The sequence below is a fragment of the Protopterus annectens genome, chromosome 6.part0, assembly GCF_019279795.1.
Source record: "Protopterus annectens isolate FY-2018-M chromosome 6.part0, PAN1.0, whole genome shotgun sequence".
Taxonomy (NCBI): Eukaryota; Metazoa; Chordata; order Ceratodontiformes; family Protopteridae; genus Protopterus; species Protopterus annectens.
This window is the reverse complement of record NC_056737.1, coordinates 223,134,792-223,158,259: the sequence shown is the minus strand read 5'-3', so window position 1 is coordinate 223,158,259 and position 23,468 is coordinate 223,134,792. Positions and strand designations below refer to the sequence as shown.

The 23,468-nt window shown below is 43.3% G+C and overlaps 1 protein-coding gene across 1 annotated transcript in view; it reads left to right on the top strand.

Annotated features, from left to right (window-relative positions):
* PCNX1 (pecanex 1) overlaps nt 1-23,468 on the top strand; it is a 3,150,868-nt gene that overhangs the window by 1,500,207 nt on the left and 1,627,193 nt on the right. The window contains exon 17 of the mRNA XM_044073489.1: nt 3,417-3,526. Coding sequence (XP_043929424.1) covers nt 3,417-3,526 — 110 coding nt within the window. The remainder of the gene's footprint in view (nt 1-3,416; nt 3,527-23,468) is intronic.

Below are 23,468 nucleotides of genomic sequence, written 5' to 3'. Positions count from 1 at the left end.
ATCAGTTTCTCTGGAACAAGCTCCCTATCCATGTGAAACAAAGTTCCTCCCTAACCCTGTTTTAAGAGTAACTTAGACCATTGGATGGAAAATTGAAAATTCACCCCTGGTCTGACACCCATGTCTCTGATTGACAGAGGCATTTAGTAAATCATGTTGTTTATTACGTCTAAAACATAACCTGTGGGACACATTTGGGTTGCACAGCTAGGCTTATAAAGGCCTTAGTGGTAGTTAGCCTAGTAAGAACCTGTGATCCCTATTTGGTCTTCCACTAAGATAGGTTCTCATTAAGAAAAAATCTCTCATTTATGCCCATAGTTGTTTCAACATTTACTTTGAATCAAGCCGTTAATCTTCCAGTGTTCCGTGCAGACCCCCAGAACCAGGAAGATAAGATTTTGCATATTCTGGACATGCATTAGGCAACTCGGGTAATGTATTTGCAAAGTCCTTTATAAAAGCAGAGCAGCTATTTATTGTTTTATAATGAGACTTACAACTAGTGTCAACACAGACTATTTTGAGATGGTTGTCCTCTGCTATTGCCTCTTGTTATATCGACCATGGTAAATATCTTCCAGTCAGTGTAAAGGCACATTTCAGTAGAGCCTTGGCATCCACAGTGATGTATTGGAAAGGAGTGGGCTAAAAATGTTTTTGAGGTAGCAGTGTAGTCCTCTGTACATACTTTTACAAAGCATTACAAACCAGATTCCTTTTCCAAGTCGATGACTGGCTTTGCTAGGACCATTTTCCAGGGGCTTCTGGATCCTTATCCTTCGTCTTCCCAGGTAGGGTAGGGTAGGTTTTCGTAATTAGCACATGTAGCCAAAAGGGTGCTACAACAGTGATACTGATGAACATAGTACAGTTGTGTAAGTTGTACTTGCCATAACAGTAGATGTTCAAATTCCTCACTGCTGCAGTAGCTGTAACCACCTGCTATCCCCCTACTTGTGTATATAGTTAGTTGTTTGTATATAAAGTAATTTGTTAATGTTTATATTTTTCAAAGTTTCAGGATGAGTATGCTTTTCTCTCTGTGTGGACTAGAAAGTCCTGAAAATGTCTTCATTCTGACAGCTGATTTCCCTCCTTTGGGATGACCAGTCAGCTATGTCAGAGTAAAGGTGTGGAAGGGGGGTCAGAACTTTGAGAAGCTGGCCACTTGTAGTAGCCGAGGGAGGCTGCAACCCATGTAGCCAAAATTCTACTGCAGCAGTGTGGAATTCAAATATTTACTTTGATGGTAAGTGCAGCTTACACAACTGTACTTTATTTTGACTATGAATGTGGAAACTGTGGGTGGCAAATGAGTGACACTTAAGTGCTGCAGTGAGGGAAAAGAGAGAAGTCTCTGGAACAGCTGGACATAGGGCACTTATTTTTTGGTTTAGCTAATGACTTGTACCCAAAACTGACTTCTACTAAGGTATTTGTTTGAGAGAATTCTGGAGCTTATCTGTGCTGCATAACACTTGACTGGTTTTGGAGATTCAGTTGAACAGTGTGTCAGGACATGACTCCCTGACTGGAGAGCCTCTTTTGTTGAAAAGGAAACTTACTTGACACACTTAAAACAGATGAAAATTAGTTTTTGCAGGGAGCAGCTCCATTACACCTCCACACTCCAACCTCTTGTGAATATTAACTTTGAAGTCACTGTACCCCAGGGAAAAGAGAAACCTATGAAATGCAGTACTCGGATTGTAAAACCCAGGAATCTCATAAGTAATCACACTTGAATGTCAATAACTAGGGTCTGTAATCTAAGCCTTGCACCCAGGTAATATGTACATTTACAAGGTGAGCTTATTTTGCAAAATGCTTGCTTCATGCATGGCACACTACCTTTGGCTGTGGGTGCATGCACATGTCTAACTAGGAGTTTTGGCAGAAAGTTATAGCTCACTGCTTAGATGATCCCAGCAAGTGCTAGAAATGCCATCCTAGCAGAATATTCCATGTGGACAATACAAACTGTGGCTTTTAGCTTTTCTATGGGTGGTGGTAAGTATTCAATAAATTAAGTGTACTCAGTTGGTTTGTTGTGTAAGTCGCTTTGAAAGCTTGGCAACATTACATGTCATTAATGCTACCTCCTTGCCTGAGATTTTTGCCTCACAGCTCATGGTTATCAGGTTCATTCTTGGTTTCCGTTCACTTCTGCTTGGAATTTGCATGTTTTCCATAGGTACTTCATTTACCTACTACTTCCCAAAAAACATTTTGGATCACTGGCTTTTCTGTGTTGCATTTACCCTTTCCATTTTGGCTCAGGTTTTCGCTTAAAAAAGTCCCAACAGTGAGCAGTGCACCTACATGGTTAAATTAATACATTTAAAAAGTCTCTGATGGAGATTTTCTAGGTTACTCGTTGAAAGCAAACTAATGAAAATCAAAATGAATTTAGTGCTTGGCAACAGTGGCTCCATGTGCCATAAGGAAACTGAATAACTTATTTAGAACTAGCTAGGAAACGGAAATTAAAATTTTCCAAATATGAACTGAAAATATGAAATACTGTGAATATACATCTTAGGATTCTAAAACAAAAGGTGTATTGTCCTTACTTAACTATCCTATTGCAGTTTGTTCTGTGGAATTACTGTATGAGAGCATTCCTAGTGACAGAAACGAGCTTAGTTTTTATGTTATGGCTTGTTAAATGTACACATACAGTAATGGGTGCTTCCAAAAAGTATAACGGTTGAATTTGAGACACACCAAAAATGTGAACAAACACACGGTCACATTCTAGATTTGTAAATTGAATTTGCTTGTGCACAGGTATTTTATGAGCTCAGTTCATTTACATGGGTTCTGTATTATAGTGGTTATCACATCTGCCTGAACCATAGAAGGTCATGAGTTAAATCCCGGCAGAACCCTGAGGATTAAAGCTATGAGCTTGCATCATGTAGTACATGCTTTGATTTCCCAAATCTTCTATTTGCGTACTATTGGACTCTGAACAATTCACGTAGTCAGACAGTGCTGTGGGAAAATTGGGCTAGGCTTCTCACTGATCTTCTGGGATCACTTGCGTAGTAAGTATATATGAATGTATACTGTTAGAGCACATGAAAATTTCAAGGGTATTTCTCATCACTGAAGAGCAACCACACCTTAAACTGAGTAGAACTTTGAAAGCCTTAAGTCTCATACACAAGAAAAAGGGGCTCTGAGATATTAGGGGATCTACTTTGTTGCCAGACTGCTGAGAAAATAAAAGCAGTAAAAGATGAAGTTGAGACACTTAATGTAAAAGTTTGTGACATTTTTGAATGGTTGTTGCATCTGATTGTCTGTTAAACATGTAGAAAATTTTTCAGGTTGTTGTACCTTTTGTTTTATTTTTGTGATGCATTTCTTTGTTTTTTGTTTTTCTAATTTGTTTAAATGTTTTCCAGGAGTCTTGGGATGCAAAACACATTCCTGTTCTGTTCTCCATCTTCTGTGGTCTTTTGGTAGCAGTCTCGTATCACCTAAGCAGACAAAGCAGTGACCCTTCTGTACTTATGTAAGTCTATACCAAAGTTTCTACCAACTCTCGTTAACTTGTACTTGTTCGACATAAACTGTTTTTTCGCCTACGTGCTTTCCCCTTTGCCTGACCATTGAGCCACCCATCTATTGAACTTGAGCTTATTTGTTTTCCTGAGGTGTGGGTACCCCCCCCCTTTTTTTTTTTGCAGATCATGTAGAAATGGAGAGTTGCTGAGTGCAGCAATCATTCAGGCACACATCAAGAAGTTTGGTGGTCTCACTGGCAGTGAAAGCTGTTTTTGATGAACGGCCCTAACCTTTCCCTCGGGTGGTAATATTAGCACCTATCCCATGCTAGGGACTTTGTCTGCCCATCTGACACCTTGGTGTATGCTCCCACATGTGAAGACACAAGGCTACCACCACTGGCTTTATCAGTCATGCTCACATCATCCTTGTAGCCCCTATCCATATGATTCCATCCCTACCCTTCACAAGTGTCTTGAGAGCAGAGACAGACTGGGTTGAACCCACTCCCTCCAAGTTGGGTATATCCATCCTCCCCTGGTGTTCTGTTAAGTACTCAAGCTAGTTGTCGAATTTGAGTCACATGGATTGTAATAATGGCTAGATAGGCTACTATTTATGTCACTGTATTTAAGATTATTGTGGAAGCATGTTTTATGCTGCATTTTAATTCAGTGTAGAAGCTTATTCGCCTGATTTTAGTTTAAGTATTTTGTTGAGGTTGTATACCACTCTTCAATTTTGGTAGTGAAGCATGTAGATAAAAAGGAAGATGACATTGTTTTATTGACTTACAATGGTTGAAAAAAATGTTACACAGTGGTTTGTCAAATGGACTGCTTATTTTTAAGTGATATTATCTTCATTCAAATCATTGTGAAGCAGTATAACTTTAGGTTAGATATTTTTAGTTCTGCTTATTTTATTTTTCACTGTAGTCCTTTCCAGTTTAATTTCCCTTTTATGGTAATCTTCTTTATAAAAATATTTCCTCTATACTTGTCAGACAGGAAGTTCTTCTTCCAGCTCTTGTCATGCAGACAAGGTAGCTTATAATAACAAAGCATTGCTGTATGTCTTGTATGTCATCACTGCTGTTATGTAGTCTTAACAGCACTGCACCACTCCAGCAGTTGATCATACATATGCTCTGGATATCTCACAGATATTTGTAGTAAATAGGACCTCATAAAGACCTGGATCTGTATGTAGAATCTAGATATACTGCTCCTGTAAGAAAGATAGCTTTAGGATGATGCTGTACTGTCTAGATAATATTCCACAAAATTATAAAGGATTTCTCAAAGGTAGTATTGGTAGAGGACTTGGTGAAGTTGTTAAAAGCTGCTGTACAAATACTTCAGTTAAAATAAATCAGTTACATCAGAATAAAATCTCAGCTAGTTCATTGTAGAGGTGACTTTAGGTGGTTCTGTTAAATTAGTGGTTTCTGTTGCATCTATCTTCCCCCACTTACAGTTTTGCAAACATTTTCAGGATGCCCTTTAAAGTATCTTCAAAATCTTCTTAAAGAATTTTTTTTTCTGGTCAGGGACTTTAATCTCATTTGGAGGTGCTATAGTAAAGGCATACTGCTAAGGACAGTTTGAATGCACAGCCTTAATAGGCATTACTGATACTAAGCATGGCTGCATGGCACAGAAGGATGGACCCTTGATTGTGTGACCAAGTTAACCAGGGTTCAGTTAGCATCAGTACTGGTTGAAAGGAGGGAGGGAGGCAGAGGATTGAAGGGGGTCATGGCTTGTTCAGGCTTGGGGGTGAGTTGCACTTAGGAACACATCAGATGCATGTGATTTTCCTGGTGAAGATTGAAGAAACTACGTCCCATGATTCTGGATTGAGGGTGGGTTGCATAAAGAAAATATACCTTGCAGAAGTGAGGGGGAAAATCCTTTTAAGATTAGCCTATGTCCCCTTCTCTTGCACTAAGCCAAATGTGTATGGGGATAGTAGCACATAAAGAAAACAAACCTTCTCTTATGCTGCCTTAATGATAGCCTTGTGATGAGGAACGAATAGCCAGATTCCCATGAGGGGAATGATGATCAACAGGCAGCGGGGAAAAAAGTGTAACAAAAAAAAAAGTATTCCTGATCATTAAAATTCAGTACTGAGAGGGGCAACCATTATTTACTGGACACAGTAGTAATAAGATAGTGCTAGCAAGTACCATATTTAGTTAGATTCATCCCACTGTTGTGATGTGATCACAGTCATTTGGTGGTATTTTTTTTAGAAGTCTTGGTATCTATAAGAAAAGATGATTTTCTTTCCTTAGAGAAGAAGTTGTTATATTCAGTCAGTCCTGAAACACAGAATACAGAACCTCTAAATCAGGTCAGTAAAGTCATTCCTGGGGAGGACATGTCCGATGATTCTGGCTGGAACAGGGCTTTGTCTCCTGTAGATTCTCAAGCCCATATCTCTCATGCTGAGAAAATGTGGTCCTTGCAGCCTCCTTTGGAGGAATTTTCCCTTTTTTTTTTTTTCCAGATTATTACCAATGTGAATGATGAGTTTTATGGGAACAAATGCTGATGTCCTTCTGTCTCATTTTTGCAGTATTCTTTACTATAGGGATCTCCTATCCAGGGCAGCCAGACATTTTGCCAGTATACCAAAGCCTTATGATCATGTATGGACTGTGTCACACGCACGCACAGGATGTGGGGCATAATAGTAACGTACGGATGCAATTACCCAGAACTTTGCCACCATTGCAAATGCCATTATTGCTTATTGTTTTGAACGCCTTGTTGCTGTGCTGAATATGAAGTCATCAGATAAGTGCCCCGTTGGGGTTATCCCCCCCCCCCCATTTCTTGTATTTACTTTGCTCATCTAGAGTCAATGTCATCCACGAAGGGAAAATGTCAGTGTGGGAGGCAAATTGTCATAGGATTGCCAGGAGTAGTCTCTCTTTTGTTTGGGTGCTTCCCACGACCATACCTCTTACAGTATCTGTAAGGCATTTGTACCTAAAACAGTAACCATTTGCCTTCCCTGGTCATTTATCTTAAAAAACAGTGGCTTAAACAGTTAGCCGAGGATAACATGGCAAAATCTATTAACCCCAAGATACTCATGTTAGGTAATGCAAGAAGAAGGCCAAGAAGTCTCTGTTGAATTCTTTACCTGTCCAGCCTTAACTGGACGTTCCTGTAGAAGCAGGTAATAGCTCTGTAGGCTGTTTGGCATCTATATCGATTTCCTCTGCCATGACCCTGTTGAAAGCCATCATGATTTGTCTTTTCACACTTCTCCAGACATCGAGGAGGAACCATGGTTTATCTTGGAGGGTCCTAGAGGGATGCTGCAGATATTGGTCAGGGAGGAAGTTCCGAGTACACCTAGTGAATCTCACCCAGGGTTGGAACCTCCTGAATTTGTTAGGGCTGACATCCCTTCCAAGGACAAATGATGAAGCGTGTTTCAGTCCATCCTAAAGATCCTCGGAGGGAATGGCAAGAGTTTACAAAGGCTTATTTTTATGCCTTGATGGCCTTGAAGCCTCCTCAAGGGGTTTCAGTGCCTGCTGCTCCTTAGACCTCTACCCCTTCTAAATGACCAAGGGAACCAGATTCTTCAGATGAGGATTCAGAGTCTGAGGGGGTTCTTGTCCTATTCTTCTCGGATGTCTTTGCCTTTGGCTTATAGTTCTAATGAGGAGGAGTCTATAAGCCCTAAGACTCCTTTGGAGGAATTGTCCTTTGGGGACATAATTGCTTGGATGATGGAATGATTTAAGTGGGATTAAGTGTCTGACATTCAGAGGAGATGTAATGAGTTGCTTCATGGGATACTCCTAAACCATCTGCAGTTCCTCCTGTGTTGGCTGCCTTGATGGACACTTTCGTTGCTGCTTCCATGTCTCCTGTTTCTCAGCCTCCTGCTCCTAAGAAACCTGGTAGGTTCTACAAGGTCCCTGAGGATTGTCAGATTTTTATATTAAGTGTCGTCCTGCTGATCTTGCTGTAGTGTTGAGTCTCTTCTGACAGACCTTCCAAGCTCTTGCCCTCTTCCAAACTTTTGCCTTCTTATAAAGATAGTAAGGCAGTGGAGAAGACTGGTCGGTAAGAAGGTTTACGCTGCTTCTACTCTGCCTTTAGGGCTATTAATTATCAGACCCACATGACCAGGTATGCTCTGGCCTTCATTGCTCTGGCTTGTCAGGTTATTTCTGAACTCCATGATTCTGAAGGTAAATCTTCTGCCATATTTATTATTTATTTGTATTTGTTTAAAGGGAAAGTTTGACTGAGTAATAACCCTTTTTCAGCAGAGGCCTAGGGAGAAAAGCTCCATTTCTTTACATTGCATTATACGTTGTTCTAGTTAAACACAGAGTAGTTACATTTCTATTTACATTTATACACATACAGTAGTTGCATCTCTCTCTCTAAAATTTTAGAATGTATAAAAGTTACTAAAGAGAAACCCACATGCAACTTAGTGGGTTGTACAGGCAGCAGTTATGTATAGAAATTGTTTTGTCATTTCATTGAGAGATTGAGGGTATTCTGTTTAAGGTGAGAATTTAGAGAGTATCGTACAGTGAGCACAAAGTCTTAACCTGGTGATGACCATGTGCAGGACCAAGATTGGTTAAGATGTTTAAGCAGTGGTTTAAAGCTGTTGAGTTTGTTAGAGAGTTTTATTTGTGTGGGGATTATCTATTTTAGGTTCTACTTTGTAAGCTGCTCACCAGTCTATCTTGATTTCTATCACTCTGTGATGATGCCGATTTCTCTTCCAGGGCTGGAGTTTTTGGGTCTGTCATGAAGCATTATTCTTGGCTTCATCTCCATTCTTTTCCTGAGGACATTAAGACCAATCTGTTGAATGCTGCTTTGGATAATTGACATCTTTTTGGGACCCCTACTGCTGACCTGTTTAAATTTCTTCAAGAGGAAGGCAAAGCCTTGCAGAACCTTAAATATATTTTTGTCTCTCCGATCCCTAAGTTCCAGAAGAATTATCCTTGTAGAGTTACTTTTGTCCACAGGCAACCCCGTCAGACCACCAAGAGCAGGAAGTGTGGTGGACAAGCCTCCTCTGCTAAGCCTTCTCAGACTTCTGTGGCACAGAAGCCACCTTTATCTGCTAATCCCCCACACACACACTTCTGTTAGACCAGGTTCCTTTGCCCCTTCAGCTTTCCCCTTGGTTTTCTTAATTGGCTTCTCGTCACTTCAGATTCTTGGGTTCTTTCTGTCATTGATCAGGGTTACTTCATGGTATGGAAGTGTCTCCCTCCTTTTTCAGGGATTGCTCAGCCTCCTCTAGAGCAACTTAATTTCCCAGAGGTCCTAGGGCCCCTGGTAACCCAAGAAATCCTTCAACCTGTTCTCCCTTTCCAAGGGGGAAAGGGTTTTTATTTCAGGATGTTCCTAGCTCCTTGGAAGGAGGACACTTGGAGACCTATTCTAAATCTCTCCCTGCTCAACACCTTCTCAAGGTCCCATGTTTTCAGATGCTTACTCTTCAAACCTTGTTTCCTCTTTTATTACCCCCCAGGCTGGTGTCTTTGATCTGAAAGATGCTGACCTTCATATCCCTAGTCACCCTCTTTTCAGGAAGATTTTACATTTCTGTTTCTTCCTTTAATTTTCAGTTCTCTGCTTTGACCTTTGGCCTCTCTTCTGCTCCAAGGGTATTCATAAAATGCCAAGCTCCAATGAATGCTTTCTGTAGGCTCAAAAGCGTTCCGGCTTTTCCTTATATAGAGCACCTGTTGCTTCAGGCACCTTCTCCCATTTGCCTGTTACAGGATCTGGAATTCACCCTCTCTTTTCAAGGTGTGGGGTTCACTGTCAACTTCCAAAAGTCAATCCTGACTCCCTCTCAGGATCATATGTATCTGGGATTCAGACTTCAGAGATTGCCAGTGCTAGCCTTTCTTTCACTTCAGAAGTTTTGTCATTGACAGCCTTCTTTCATTCTCTTCTTCCTCTGACTGCCATTTCAGCCAGAGAGTTTCTTTGGGTCCTGGGATTCATGGCCTCTTCTGTTTCACTCCTCCCTTTTGCCAGATTGCATATGCAGAAGCTTCAGTGGTACCGCAAGTCGATTTGGCTGCAAGATTGCCACCCTCTGGATTTGTGTACCTGTCCTCCTTTGTCTAAAGAACGAATTTGAGTGGTGGATTCAACACTGTGCTGTCAATCCTCGCCTGCCCTTTTAGCTTCCAGTCCTTTCTCAAGAACTGTTCAACAAAGGCTCAGTCATGGGGTAGGGTGCTTCATTTAGTCACCTGAAAGTTCAATGTCTCTGGTCCTGCATCAGAAATGAAATCATATCAACATCAAAGAGATGAGAACTCTGATTCTGGCCCTTCAAGTTTTTCATCCCATGTTCTCTTCAGGCCCCTTGAAAGTGTACACAGACAACACCACAGTGAGGTGGTGTATCAACAAGCAGGGAACCACAAAATCTTACCTCTCTGCAGGATGGCTCTTCAGGCTTGGGAGGTGGCTGTCATTAAATCTTCAGGCAGTTTACATTCCTTCAGAGAAAAATCTAGTGGCAGACACTCTGAGCAGGTCCAAAACACAGGCTCATGAATGGATGCTTTCACAGTGACGTATTTCTGGACATTGTCCATTGGCGGAGTATTCCTCAAGTAGATCTGTTTTCCTTCCCTCTAAGCAGGCAACTCCCTTTCTTCTGTTTGAGTGCCATGCTGTGTGGCTTGGAAGACAAATGCCCCCCCCCCCTTTTTTTTTATCCCTTTCAGGCAGTTTTTTTCTGAAGATGTGCTCAGGATTTTACAGGAGGCAAGGAAACCCTCAGGCAGAAAGTCTTATGTCTAAATGGAAAAGATTTTCTGTCTGGTGCCATGCCCGTAACAAGGACCATCTTTCAATGGTGCATACCTTTATTCATCATTATAAGTTGGAGTTTGTTTCTAGGGCCAGCGCAGATTTTGTTAGAATCATTTTATATGGGTTTGTTGAAGGCTCTTCTCCGTCTTCTACCTCATTGTTTCTTGAGCTTTTATACTCTCCTTATAGTGTAGTACTGCAGCAGTGATATAGAAGGACATATTACAGTTGTGTAAAGTCTTACCATAACAGTAGATGTCCTCTTCATTCTTTCAGTAGCTCCCTCCCTCCAACCCCCTCTTGTTTTTGTTTTTTGTTTTGGATTTCTTTCCGGCTGAGGGTCTCCACTTTCTCTTCTGCATTTTCAAGTTCTGGATGTGCATGGACTTTTTTGTCCTATGGAGACTGTTATCTAGTGGAGCAATTCAGTTGTGGGTAACTTTATGCCCTACGTTCTGTGCTGGGAGCATGTGTGTGACATACTGTACATATGAGATCATAAGGTTTTGGTATACCGGCCGAACATCGGGCTGCCCTGGATGGGAGATCATTATAGTAAAGAATACGGCAACAGTGAAGGGAGGGACATCTGCTATAGTCATTCCCCCCTGTATTGAGGAGATATGTTATGTTGCAACTGGATATGCCTCATTCTGTGCCTATTCCTTCACTAGTGCCAGCCTTGGAGGATGTATGCAGTGCTTCCTGTAACAACTCTTATTCATAACTTTCTGTCCTTTCAGAAGAGAATTTTTTTTTTTTTTTTAGTTTCTCATACTATCAAACACTTGTTTTCTCACCTCAAGTATGACCCTGCAGCAATCTCTGCATCCTTGCCAGCAGGGAACAGACTTCTGATATCATCCACTCCTTCCCCTGTGGACAAGTAGGAGAAAGTTTTGGACAGATATGGTAAGAGAATTTTTCAGATGGGACTTCTTACAGCACCTACCCACTCAGGTCAGGAAACATGATCATCCACTGCTCCACCCATTATTTCTTCTTCTCTAATCCAGCCTGTTGTTTGCGTCCTCCGATCCGAGTGTTCCAGGTCCATCTGGTTCAGATTTGAAGAAAGTTCTTTCCTCTGATCCAGATACTGCTTTGGCTCTTACATGCTCAGAGCAGGATGACTATGAGTCGAAGCATCCCTGTTGGATCCGGGAGACTGGAATTGACTCCCAAGGTTTTTGGTGCCATCTCTTCCTCTTGGTGCATCGGCACTGGACAGCTGGGCTTCGGCTTCCGCCTCGGGTGGGTTGCTCTCAGAGCAGAGGGAGGTGATGGGCCAGAAATTTGCTTTCTCAGCTCTGTTGTCTTCTTTCTTTCCAGAGCAATCTGCCTTTGAGGTTTTGAAGAGAGTGTTCTCTGCTCTGGCGGGGCAGATGAGTCCTACCCCCTAGGATCCACCTTCTACTTCTCAGATGACTTTGCACTGTGAGCTTCTACATCATAGGGACAGCCAGCCGAAAGCTTCCAAACCACCCAGCAGGGTATCCTAATCTCTTCTAATACTTTACCAGGACACCCCACTGAGGAAGTCCGTAGGAAGAGGAAGTGCAAAAGAAGGCACTTGGTCTCCTCAGGAGTTAGCCACTCCGGATACTGACTTTGAAGGAGAGGGGTCCCCAAAATCACCACCTGATGACATCTTATTTGGAGATATTCTTGAGATACTTAAACAGATGAGTTGTTGGTCTTCCCAAGATCCTTCAGTGGAGGAATCAGTATTTCTGAAAGCCTGTGGAGCTGGCCTGTCTACCTCCTGGGTTACTCTGCCCAACAATCAGCTCATTGACTTGGTCTCTAGGCAGGCATGGAAGGAACCTGATATGGTTGAACCAATCCCCAAGAGGCCAGACTGGATTCTGGCTCCACCAGTAGGCAGGGAATACTGGGGTAAAGGGGGTGCCAGCAGATGCCATGAATCATGGAAGTAGCTACAAGAGAGGAACTTGCAGAACAGAGTTCCCACTATCCATTCTCCTAAGAGAGATTCTAGGACGATGGACAGATTTGGGAGGAGTGTTTCTGCTTCAACGACTTTTACACTCCGATTGCTGAACTATCTGGTGCATTTTACAAGGCTTCAATGAGATTTGATTAGAGTTATCAAAATCTCTTTCTGGAACGAGTACTGCTGAGGCTCAGTCTTCAGTGAGGCTTATCTCAAATGCTACAGAAGGCACCTCAAGGGTGGCGGGTTCAAGCATTTGCATAAGGAGGTATGCTTGGATGTGTCTGTCTGATTTTGCGGAGCCCTTCAAGTCCTCGTTCCTCAGTGCTCCCTTTGACAATTCTTTTTTGTTTAACCCCACAGTGAAGGACACACTCTCCAGGTGTGAGAAAGTTGGAAAGACCCTGTCTGCACTGGGCATGCATTTTTTGATCCCTCAGAGGACCTTTTGCAGGAATCAATAGGGATGTCAAAAAATGTGGTTCAGAAAGTCCCATAGTCCTTTCCAGGACACACGTGGAGATAGTTCCCCCAGAAGCAGCGGAGGAGCAATAATGGAAGGCAACACCCCTGTGGCAGAGGAGGCCCACAAAACCAGGGGTCTAGAGATTCCTTTAATGACGGACCCTTTCAGCTCTCCTGAAAGGAGGCCCGATTGTCCACCTGTGGAGACAGTCTGGGTTTGATTAGCTCTGCACCAGAGAACATGTCTAGATATAGCAAAAGACAGTTGGGTGCAGAGAATTATTTCCAGAGGTTAAGTAATTCCCTTTCCCCTACCTTTGCCATTATCAAGAAAATTTCCTGATCTACCCAGTCAGAGTAAAGCAGCAACACTGGAAATTCAAAAACTGTTAAGAGAGAGTCATGCAAGAGGTCCCACCAGGCCAGGCTAAATAGAATCTGGAGCGTACACAAGATTTGTTTTAGTGCCAAAGAAAATGGGACTGGAAGACCAATTTTGGATCCAAGTGTATGAACAAGTCAGTTCGACACATGAAGTTCCAGATGGTCTTGGTTCAGTCAATTCTGCCCTTTCTGGGAAAGTATGACTGGATGTGCTCGATAGTATGCATACTGAAGATCAATCACATAAAGGTGAACATTGATCCAGAAGGTATTTACGCTTCCGGCTGAGGGCCACTCATCAGTTCGGAGCACTGTCCGTTGGCCACACCACAGCCCCCAGGGTGTTCAAGTGCATGGCAGTGATTGCAGCTCAATTGAGACTGCAGGGATTCCAAGTGTTTCCATATCTAGACAACTGGCACATTACAGCCCCGACCAGACATCAACTGATAGAAGCAGGAGATCAAGTGCTGCAGATTTGTTCACATCTTGGAATAACCATAAATTACAAGAAGTCTCACAACCACCACAGACATTGGAATTCATAGGAGAAGCATTCAACGCAGTATCAATGGTAGCGTCTGTTCCTCTATCAAAAGTGTAAATGATAAGAATGCAGGTCAGGAATATAATTTTCAGTACCAGAACTTTAGCCCGATTGATTCCGCAAATTCGGGAGTCTTTGTCATCAGCAGAAATTTTAGTTCCTTTATCGAAATTCCTTATGAGAATTATGTAGTGAATGCTAGCAAACACAGTGGTCAGTACTTTCTCACCCGTTGCCAACGAAGAAAAGAATAACTCAATTATGCAAAAGATGCCTTTGCTGGTGGATGCAGTTGCAAAAGGTATTAGAAGGTCATCCTTTCATCCTCCTTCACCCCAAGGCCATAGTGACCACAGATGCTTTCCAGATTGGGTGGGGGATGGGGCATTTTCTGGGGCAAATGGTCCAAGGCACTTGGTCTGCCAAAGAGGGCAAATTGCATGTCAGTGTTGTGGAGATGAGAGCAGTGTTTTTGGCATTGCAGGCATTCCAAGACTTTTGTCCCTCTTGGAACAGTTGCAGTCCAGACAGACAGTATGTCAGTAGTTTGATACATCAGCAAGCAGGGACGAATGAGGTCTTACCCCCTATGTTGAGAAGCCTGCTGAATGTGGAGATGAGTGATATTTTCCAACTGTTTTCTCACTGTAATGCATATTCCAGGGAAGTCTAACATGATAGCAGACAAACTGAGTAGGTCCATCTTACTACTTCATGAGTGGACTCTCAATGACAGTGACTGATATGATTTTCAGTTAGTGGGGCCAGCCTTGCTGCAGTCTTTTTGCTTCTCCCCTAAACAACAAATGCAGCTGCTTTTTTGCCATTATCCCCCCACTGGGGGAATCACCAAGGGATGCTGTACTCCACAATTGGCCCCTGGTCTTCTGTATGTTTATCCTCTGACTCGACTAATTCCCACATTCCTGCAGAAAGCAGCCAGGTTGAAGAGCAAAGTCATCCTTATTGCACCTTACTGGCCGCAACAGATTTAGTTTCCCTTCCTTTGGCCTCATCTACTATGTCCACCTTGGATTCTGGATCCAATTACAGACCTCCTATCTCACCCGACAGGCACGATTCACCTGGATACCTCAAACTAACAGTGTGGTTTCTCCAGTTCCTTTAATAGCCAGACAACCAATGTTCTCTTCCCCTGTCCATTCCATACATTTATCTTCCTATAAGCCCTGTACTAAGAAACTCTACAGGAGTAAATGAAAAAGATTTGTTTGTTGGGCATAACAAAATCAGATAGAACCCTTCTCAGCTTCTGTTCAGCCTGTTCTGGAATTTTTGGTAAGTTTGTTTAATGACTGTGCTAACTTGTCAACTATTAAAGTCCAACTTGCAGCAATCTCTAACTGTCATGGGGGATTTCAAAATTCTTCACTGGCTTCCTCTAAACTGTGCAAGGCCATTTTGAAAGGTACTGTCCTACTAAGACCCCCTTAAAAAGACCCCACATCACCATGGGATTTAAATTTGGTACTGCAGGCCTTAATTCATTCTCCCTTCAAACCAGAAGCTAAATGTGGTCTTCAACTCCTGACCTGGAAAGCTATCTTTTTAATTGCAGTTAACATCTGCTAGAAGAATTTCAGAACTTCAAGCATTATCTTCTAAGCCTGCGTATTTGATTTTCCATAAGGATAGGGTCACATTACGTGCCAGTGCTTCCTTCCTTCCTAAGGTTGTGTCAGAATTCAGCATCAACTAAGCCATTAATTTACCAGTATTCTTTCCAAAATTTAAAAATAAGGGGAATATATGCTGCACTTAATGGATGCTTATTGACAATTACACTGCTATCTACACAGAACAAGAGAGATAAGAAAGACAGATCAACTGTTTCCTTTGCACAGACTAAATTGGGTGAATCAGCTACAAAGGTAATGCTACCTTAATGGTTGATAGATTGCATTTCACTCATCTATAACAAATTGACTCTCCCCTTACCAAAGCCATTAAAGGCTGACTCAGCCAGATCTATGGAAGCTTCACTTGTCTTCCAGTCTAAAGCGTCTATGGAAGATATGTGTGCAACTGCAACCTGGTCAAATCCTCATACTTTTATCACTTATTACAAATTAGATCTGGTCTTGAGGACAGGAGCAGCCTTTGGCTGAACTGTACTCAGGGAATATCCTTCCTTAGTGTCCATCCAGGACTTTGGGGTAGCTGGAGACACTGTCCCATTAGTTGAGGAATGAATGAAAACTGCCGACATCAGATAGTTATGTGCTCACCATAACATTCCATCTGTGTTGTCCATTTCATTCTTCCTCACCTTCCCACCCACCAACCCCCTCCCTTTTTTATGGATGATGACTTCTGGAGTGTCCTTTTTTTGAACTCCAGTAGTGGCATGTCAGTTATAGTCTTCCTGTTAAGCAGCAAACGAGATCTGAGAGATGGTAGGGGGTGGTGCATTATGGGTAGTGAAGGAGCTCAAGAGTCTTTTTTGAGGCTACGAGCTAGTGTAACAGCCGAGTTGGATCCGGGGATCGGATCCAAATCCATCAGTTGAGTAGGAATGAAAATGGATAACACAGATGGAACGTTATGGTGAGTACATAACTTCCTTTTATTAGTCATGTCCGTAAACAGCTTCAAAAAAGGGAAATTAATTCAGGGAGTTTACAGAGTTTTTTGGGCCCCCTCTTACAGATCTCCCAAATTCTCTTTCACATCTAAGGAACAAAACAAACAATCCTGCTTTCACAAGCCAAACAGATTGATGAAGACTGCAGGAGAGGAACAGTAAAACACAAGGATCCTTTCCTAAAGACAGTGTACAACTTCAGAATGACTGTGCCAGCATTCTTTCCCACCCCACCCCACTCCTCCTGCCCCTGTCTCTAAAAAGTGTCCCTGCCATTATTTCCCCTTTGTCAACAGATTGACAGACTCATGGGTGTTAAAAGTAGTTCAGGAGGGATGCAGTTGGCAGTGGACATGAACGTTTGTATTCACTGGAGTACCTCCGAACCAAGCAGAAGTTTTTCTTCAGTTTCTTCATCAGTCACCCTAGGAGTCATAAAACCCATTCCATTAAATCAAAAGGCAAAGGCTTCTATTCCATAATGTTTCTGGTACCAAAGAAATCTGAGAGACAAGTTCTGTATTTTTCCTTCCTAATTCTGTATGTAAAATTCCAAAATTCAAGATGTTGACCCTGAAGTCAGTTGCCTCTGATTCCCTAGAGAAGCTTCATGATGGACCTAAGATGCATACCATCACATTCCCAGAGGCAAACACTTCAGGAAGTTTCTCAAATTATGTGTCTGGGTCGCATTTTCAGTTCTTTATGTTGCCCTTTGGGTTATATGCTGCTCCAAAGAAGTTTACAAGGTGCCTAGCTGCAGTCATAGCTCATAGCAGACTGAATGGCATTTATATTTTTCCATATTTAGACAACTTACATCTATGTGCAGAGTCTTTTTCCAGATGTCAAGTGCCAAGTGGATTTCAACTCTTTTGACCAGTTTGCGATTCTAAATAACTATTCAAAAATCCTCCTTGACCCTGTCTCACAGGGTTCTCTTTTTAGGATGTCTTACAGATACCCTGTTGCAAAAGACATTTTTTATGCAGGGGGAAGTGGATTTTCATCTGTAAACTTTCAGTCTCAGACTTAAGCCAAAGTGTGTCTTGGGATTCTGGTCTCATGGCATTTGTGATTCTCATGATTTGTCTCACCAGGTTACACTTGAAAAAGATATGGTGGTTTTACCTCATGGACTCGGCATTGGCTTCCTTTAAAAAAAAAAAAAAATAGGAACGGCATTGGTAACTACAAATAGTAACAAAATTTGATGTCTTCCCTTGTGTCCTGTACGTGCAAGTCAGTCTGTAACTACTGATGCTTCAGATTTTGTGGGACAGTTTTTATTGGGCTAAAGGTACAAGGCCCGTGGGATTCATTTGACAAACCAAAGTGCATGTATGGCAAAGGGATGTTTGCTATGATCCAGGCCCTAAAATCTCTTCATCTATAGTCCCCATGTGATTACAGACAACACCATAGTGATGTGATGCATCAACAAGGAATGGAGGTACAGGTTCATACCTTCAGTAAAGGCTGGCAGTGATAGCTTGGGTGGTAGCCTTTCTGCACTGTTTAACCCTCCAAGCATCTTATGTTCCACCTGAGCAAAATTTAATGGCAGACAAGTTAAGCAGGACCAAGCAAACCCTCATGGATGGAAATTGAAAGTGTGTATTCCAGGAATGACTCGGGCAGATTTGTTGCCTCCTTTCAAAACAGACAACTCAAAAGATTCTGCTTCAGGACTCCTTTCAGACAAGCCTGAAAAACAGATGCTTTCTCATTTGTATAGATTGGAATGTTCCTGTGTGCATTTCCATCTTTTCCTCTGATATCCAGGTTAATTATGAAGACCCAGGAAGCGACTCCAAAAATAATTGTGGTGACTCTCTTTTTGCCCAGGCATCATTGGTTCAACTTTTTGGAATTGGCCAAGGGCAGTTAACACAAGCTTCCTCCTACATTGGACCTACTCACACAAAACAGGAGAAATTTGAAACACCCCACTTTCAGACTTCTTCAGCTGCGTGGATGAATGATTCAGTTCGAATTCCTTTTAGGCATCCCTTTTCAGAGGGCATGCAGCAGGTACTAAAGGAGACAAGAAAACCTGCTAATAGAAAAACTTTTATTGGCAAGTGAAAGAGATTTTCTTGATGTTCTTCATGTTTCACTGTTGCAGTCATCACATTTGCGTTATCCCTGCCAGGGTAGCCCTCGGCCGGCACGAATACGAGAGACTTAGTATTTTTCCATCGGTTGCTGTCGCTTGAGGACTGACAGGTCGTCAGTGGTATAAAGTAAGGCAGTTGACACCATTACATCAGTCTTTCTTGCCATGGAGCCCAAAGCAGAAGTAGTTCGCATGAGTGCCAGTTTGCCGCTACCCGAGTTTTCGTTTCCGAATTGAAGTTGAAGTCTTCTAAAGCTAAGTACCCCATTGGTGATCCTTTTTCCTTGCACTAACCGATGTCAGAAAAAGTTAATAATCATCTCGCCTGTAGAAAGCAAATACCACACCGAGACTTCCACGCTTACTACGTCACATGTCTAGGCCCAGACCACGACATCCTTCGTTGACGCTTCTTTGCTTTAACGCCAGAACTGTCCGTCGTCTGGCCCTTATTGTAGTCAGATATTTTTGTTTACATTCCTTGAATTCCGATATGGGTTTGGTAAGCCATCCAACAGCAGACTTTCCGAAAAAATGTAAAGATAAAGACCGAGAGAGACCGCACAGGTCCAAACCTACCATCGACGCTTCCATTAAGCTAGTCATCAGTCCTTCGGTATTCAGTGAGGCACTTTCGTAGCCCCTGATGCGCACTTCTGTTGATTCACAGGCTGCTACTGAGATGAGACCCTTTCAGAGTCCAGTATGCTGCAAAACTCTTCCTCATCGAGGGATCCTGCAGTCGTCTCTACCTTGGATGGGTCCGGAGCCACTGAGCAGGCACCGGCTTCTGAGGAAGTCCTTCGCACTACCAAATCTCAACACAAACCAACGTCTTCTTTTGCAACTGCCATTCTTTTGAAAACAACCAAGTTCCTTAGGCCCAGGGCTCAAACCACACCCAAGAAACCGACTACCCACTCTCAGGTGCCTGCTACCTTGCCTCATTCTCAAATGCTTAAAATGGTGGAAGACCTTATCATGCTGATCAGGGGAAGCCAAGCTACCACCTCAAAAATGAAAAGAGATCTGTCCCCAGTAGTTTTGTCTGAACAAGAGTTAGATGAATCTGATGCATCTGACTATGAAGACATGCAACCCCTCTCCACTTATGAGGATTCTGATGCAGAGGAAATCCATTCCTTCAGCCTCTCCCCAGAGGATTTTTCCTTTGGGGAGACTTTGCATACTTTAAGGGAGCATTTCCAGTGGGAGAGTCAGGACTACCCTCAGTCTAAAAAGAGGCTCTGGGAATTCCTAGACCTTCTGAAACACAGACCCATGGCCATCCCCCCAGTCCTGGATGTGGTGGATGATGTTTTCCTTGAATCCAGTTTGACTCCTGACGACCCTACCTCCTGCTCCCAGAAAACCAGACTGGTACTACAGAGTCCCTGACTCGCATAAATATCTTTTTAAAAATCCTACAGCTGATCCTGTGGTCATTTCTCAAGGGCCTAAAGGGATTAAAGCAACTTGTGCTAAGAATCCCACTCCCTCAGATAGGGATTCCCGAGCATTGGACAGATGGGGTTAAAAAGTATACACCTCCGCTATTCTAGCTGTCAGGGCACTAAATTGTCAGTTCCATATGCTTAAATATCAGCAACATACTTTGGAACTCCTTACACAAAAAATGTCTACCTTTCCTGCTTGTGCTGTATCTAAAAATTTACAAGAGTTTATGCATTCTGCAAGTCAAGTAAATAAACACACTTTGCACTGTGGTTTTGATGCCCTAGAAGCATCTTGCAGGGCAGCAGTCTCTGGATCTGTCATTAGAAGACATGCATGGCTTAAGGAACAACCCCTGCCAGACCGTCAGATCTAAATTGTTGGATGGCCCCCTTGCACAAAGATAACTTATTTGGCACTAGGGCAGAAAAGGTCTTAAAGATGGAAGAAAAAGCAAAATCTATGCAAACGGTTACATTTTCTTACAGGTTCAGCAGGCATTGTCCCTCCAAGCACTGGTTCTTTCCTGCTCTGAGTAAACAGGCCCAGTGGAAGGAGACCCCCCACACACACCAGACAGCCTAAGGGAATGTAGAGATCTATGCAGTGGACTACCTCCACTTCAAAACCAGGGAGTTCTAAGCCTCCCCCTTATGGTAAGAACACACAATGACGCACCTCCGCTTGACCTCCCCTCAACCCACCTTCACTTATCCCTAGGAGGAAAACTCTCCTTTCACTCAAGCACCTGGGCCACCATTACCAAGGACCAATGGGTTTTGAACATTGTTTCTCATGGATACAAATTCCCCTTCCACACCCTTCCAACCCCAAAAGGGTTCCGAGATCTACCACCAAATCAGTGGGCAGAGGCTCAAAAGCAAATCCATTCCCTGCTGTCTTTGAGGACAGTAGAGCATGTTCCTGCAGAGCAGATAGGACAAGGCTTCTACTCCAGAATTTTTCCTGGTGCCCAGAAAAGAAGGCACCTAGTGCCCTATCCTCGATCTATCCATTCTAAAAGCCTTCCTGGTGATCCTGAAATTCAAAATGCTCACCCTCCAGCAGCTGCTACCCATGCTGTCCAAGGATGCCTGGCTAGCCACCCTGGATCTAAAACAGGCCTATCTCCACATTCCTATTGGGGAATCATGCAGAAAATATCTCTGCTTCAGGGCTGGATCTCAACACTTTCAGTTCTCTGCGCTTCCCTTTGGCTTATCCACTGCTCCCAGAGTTTTCACAAAATGCCTGTCTCTGGCCATTGCCTTTTGCAGACAAATATTCAAATGTATCCCTACTTAGATGACTGCCTTATTCAGGCAGACAGCCAGGAAAGGCTGCTCAAGCACCTGGCCTTTGTAAAGAACCTACTAACCTCCCTAGGGTACACAATCAATGAAAAGAAATCAAAACAGGTGCCCACCCAAAGGATAATCTTCCTGGGAGCAAGTCTGGACACAGCTTCCCAGATGACATACCTTACACCAAAGAAACAAATTTTCCTGTCTGCCTACTTCTCTCAACTGGCCACCAAGCCCCAGCTTTCTGCAAGGAAAATCCTGCAAGCTCTGGGGTTCATGGCATCTTGCATTCTCCTCATTCCACATGCCAGACTGCATGTGAGGAAACTTCAGTGGTACCTAAAGAGCCTTTGGTGTCAACACACTCAAAACCTGGAAACTCTTCAACCTATAATTCCTTGCCTCAGAAAAGAATTTCTTTGGTGGGCAACAGCATGCTCCCACAACAAGGGACTGCCCTTATCCCCACACCCCGCTGCCCAGACCCTAACCACAGATGCAACAGACTACATTTGGGGTGCACACCTGGACAGTAGGTGCATACAGGGCCAATGAAGCCCACAGCAAATCCCCCTGCACATCAATCTAAAAGAAATGATGGCTGTGCAGCACGCCTTGATAGCTTTCAACCCCCTTCTCTCTCCAGGGGTTCTCCTGATCAAAACAGACACCACTGTGATGCGGTACATCAACAAGCAGGGACGGTATCACTCCTACCTTCTATGCAGACTGGCCATGACCCTTTGGCTCACAGCCTCTTCCATACAACTACACCTGCTAGCACAATACCTACCAGGCTCTCTCAACTCCCTGGCAGACCAGTTAAGCAGAAACGTTCTGGATCCACACAAGTGGCAGCTCAACAGAAGTACCTTCACCCTAAACTCAGAAATGGGGAACCCTGAAGGTCGACCTCTTTGTCTCCCACACCAATCATCAGCTCAGCAAATTTTGCACCAGGGAGCATCACTGCATGGCTTGGAAACTGGATGGCCCTGTCCTTCCCTGGGTCATCCTCTCAGTCTATGCCTTTCCTCTTATCCCCAGGGTACTGCTCAAAATAAGGGAGAAAACACCAAGGACCATTCTTATAGCTCCAGTCTGACCCTGACAGCACTGGTACCCCTTGCTGCACAGCCTGTCCTCGCTGCTTCCATGGCATCTTCCTCAGATTCCAAACCTACTAACCCAGAGGGAAGGGGAATTCATGCATCCCTAATTGCAGACGCTTAGTTTGGCAGCTTGGCTTAGTCCCTAACCCCAAACCAATCTGCCATCCTCAGCAAACGGGTTCTGAATGTTATCCGTGATAATGGAAAAGGTACTGCACCTGGATCCAGGCTAAGGGAAGGCAATACAGCACAGCCTTCCATCTCTCTCATCCTGGATTACTTAGCTGGACTACACAGTGGTCTCTCTTTCTCCTCTATAAAAATTAATGCCTCTACTATTTCTGCTCAATTTCCCACTGAGCAGCTATATGTTAAGTTGTCTATCTCGCCTTCATTCTTGCTGGATGGGTTCGGAGCCGACCTCGGCTCCAACTCGGCCACTCTAAAAGCTCGAGAGTTGGTTCCACCGGCTCGAGGCTCCCCCTATATCCCACAATGCTAGGCGTGAGTTACCTCAGATCTCGTTTGCCGCTACAGCGATCGAGGTGTGTTTTCTACCGGCTCCAGGTTAGTGAAAGTTAGACTAGTTTAAAATTCTTAGACTTAGGCTAGCTCTGTGTATTTTTCTTTCCCTTTAGTGTAGTGGACTTATTATCCCTTCTACCCTTTATCCAGCCCCCCTTTTCTAAAGAACTTATAGTTCTTTCCCAAGGCCTTCGGGCCCTTCCTTCCCTATCCTTAGGGTGTGTATGTGTTTTAATTAGGGAGTTCTTATTTAACTTACCTTTAGTTTAAATAATTCCCTTTGAACCCTATTAGTGTAATCTGTGTGTGTGTGTTTTCTGTGTGTGATTACACTTCGGTTCCTTGAATATGTCCAAGGATACAAAGGTCTCAGGCTTCAAGAAGTGTGACTCGTGCTGTCAGAAAATGTCTCTGACAGACGGTCACACTTCTTGTGTGTATTGCCTGGGACCTTTACCTGCAGGACTCTTGTGCTGTATGCCATGGCTTCAGCCCTAGAGTCCTGCAGGAGAGAAAAAATAAACTCATTTTGAGGGGTTTAATTAAGCCTGAAGGTTCCCTTTCTGTGTCATCGGGGAAACCTTCTAAGACCTCAGCTCCAGCTTCAGAGTCGAGGCCTAAGGCTTCG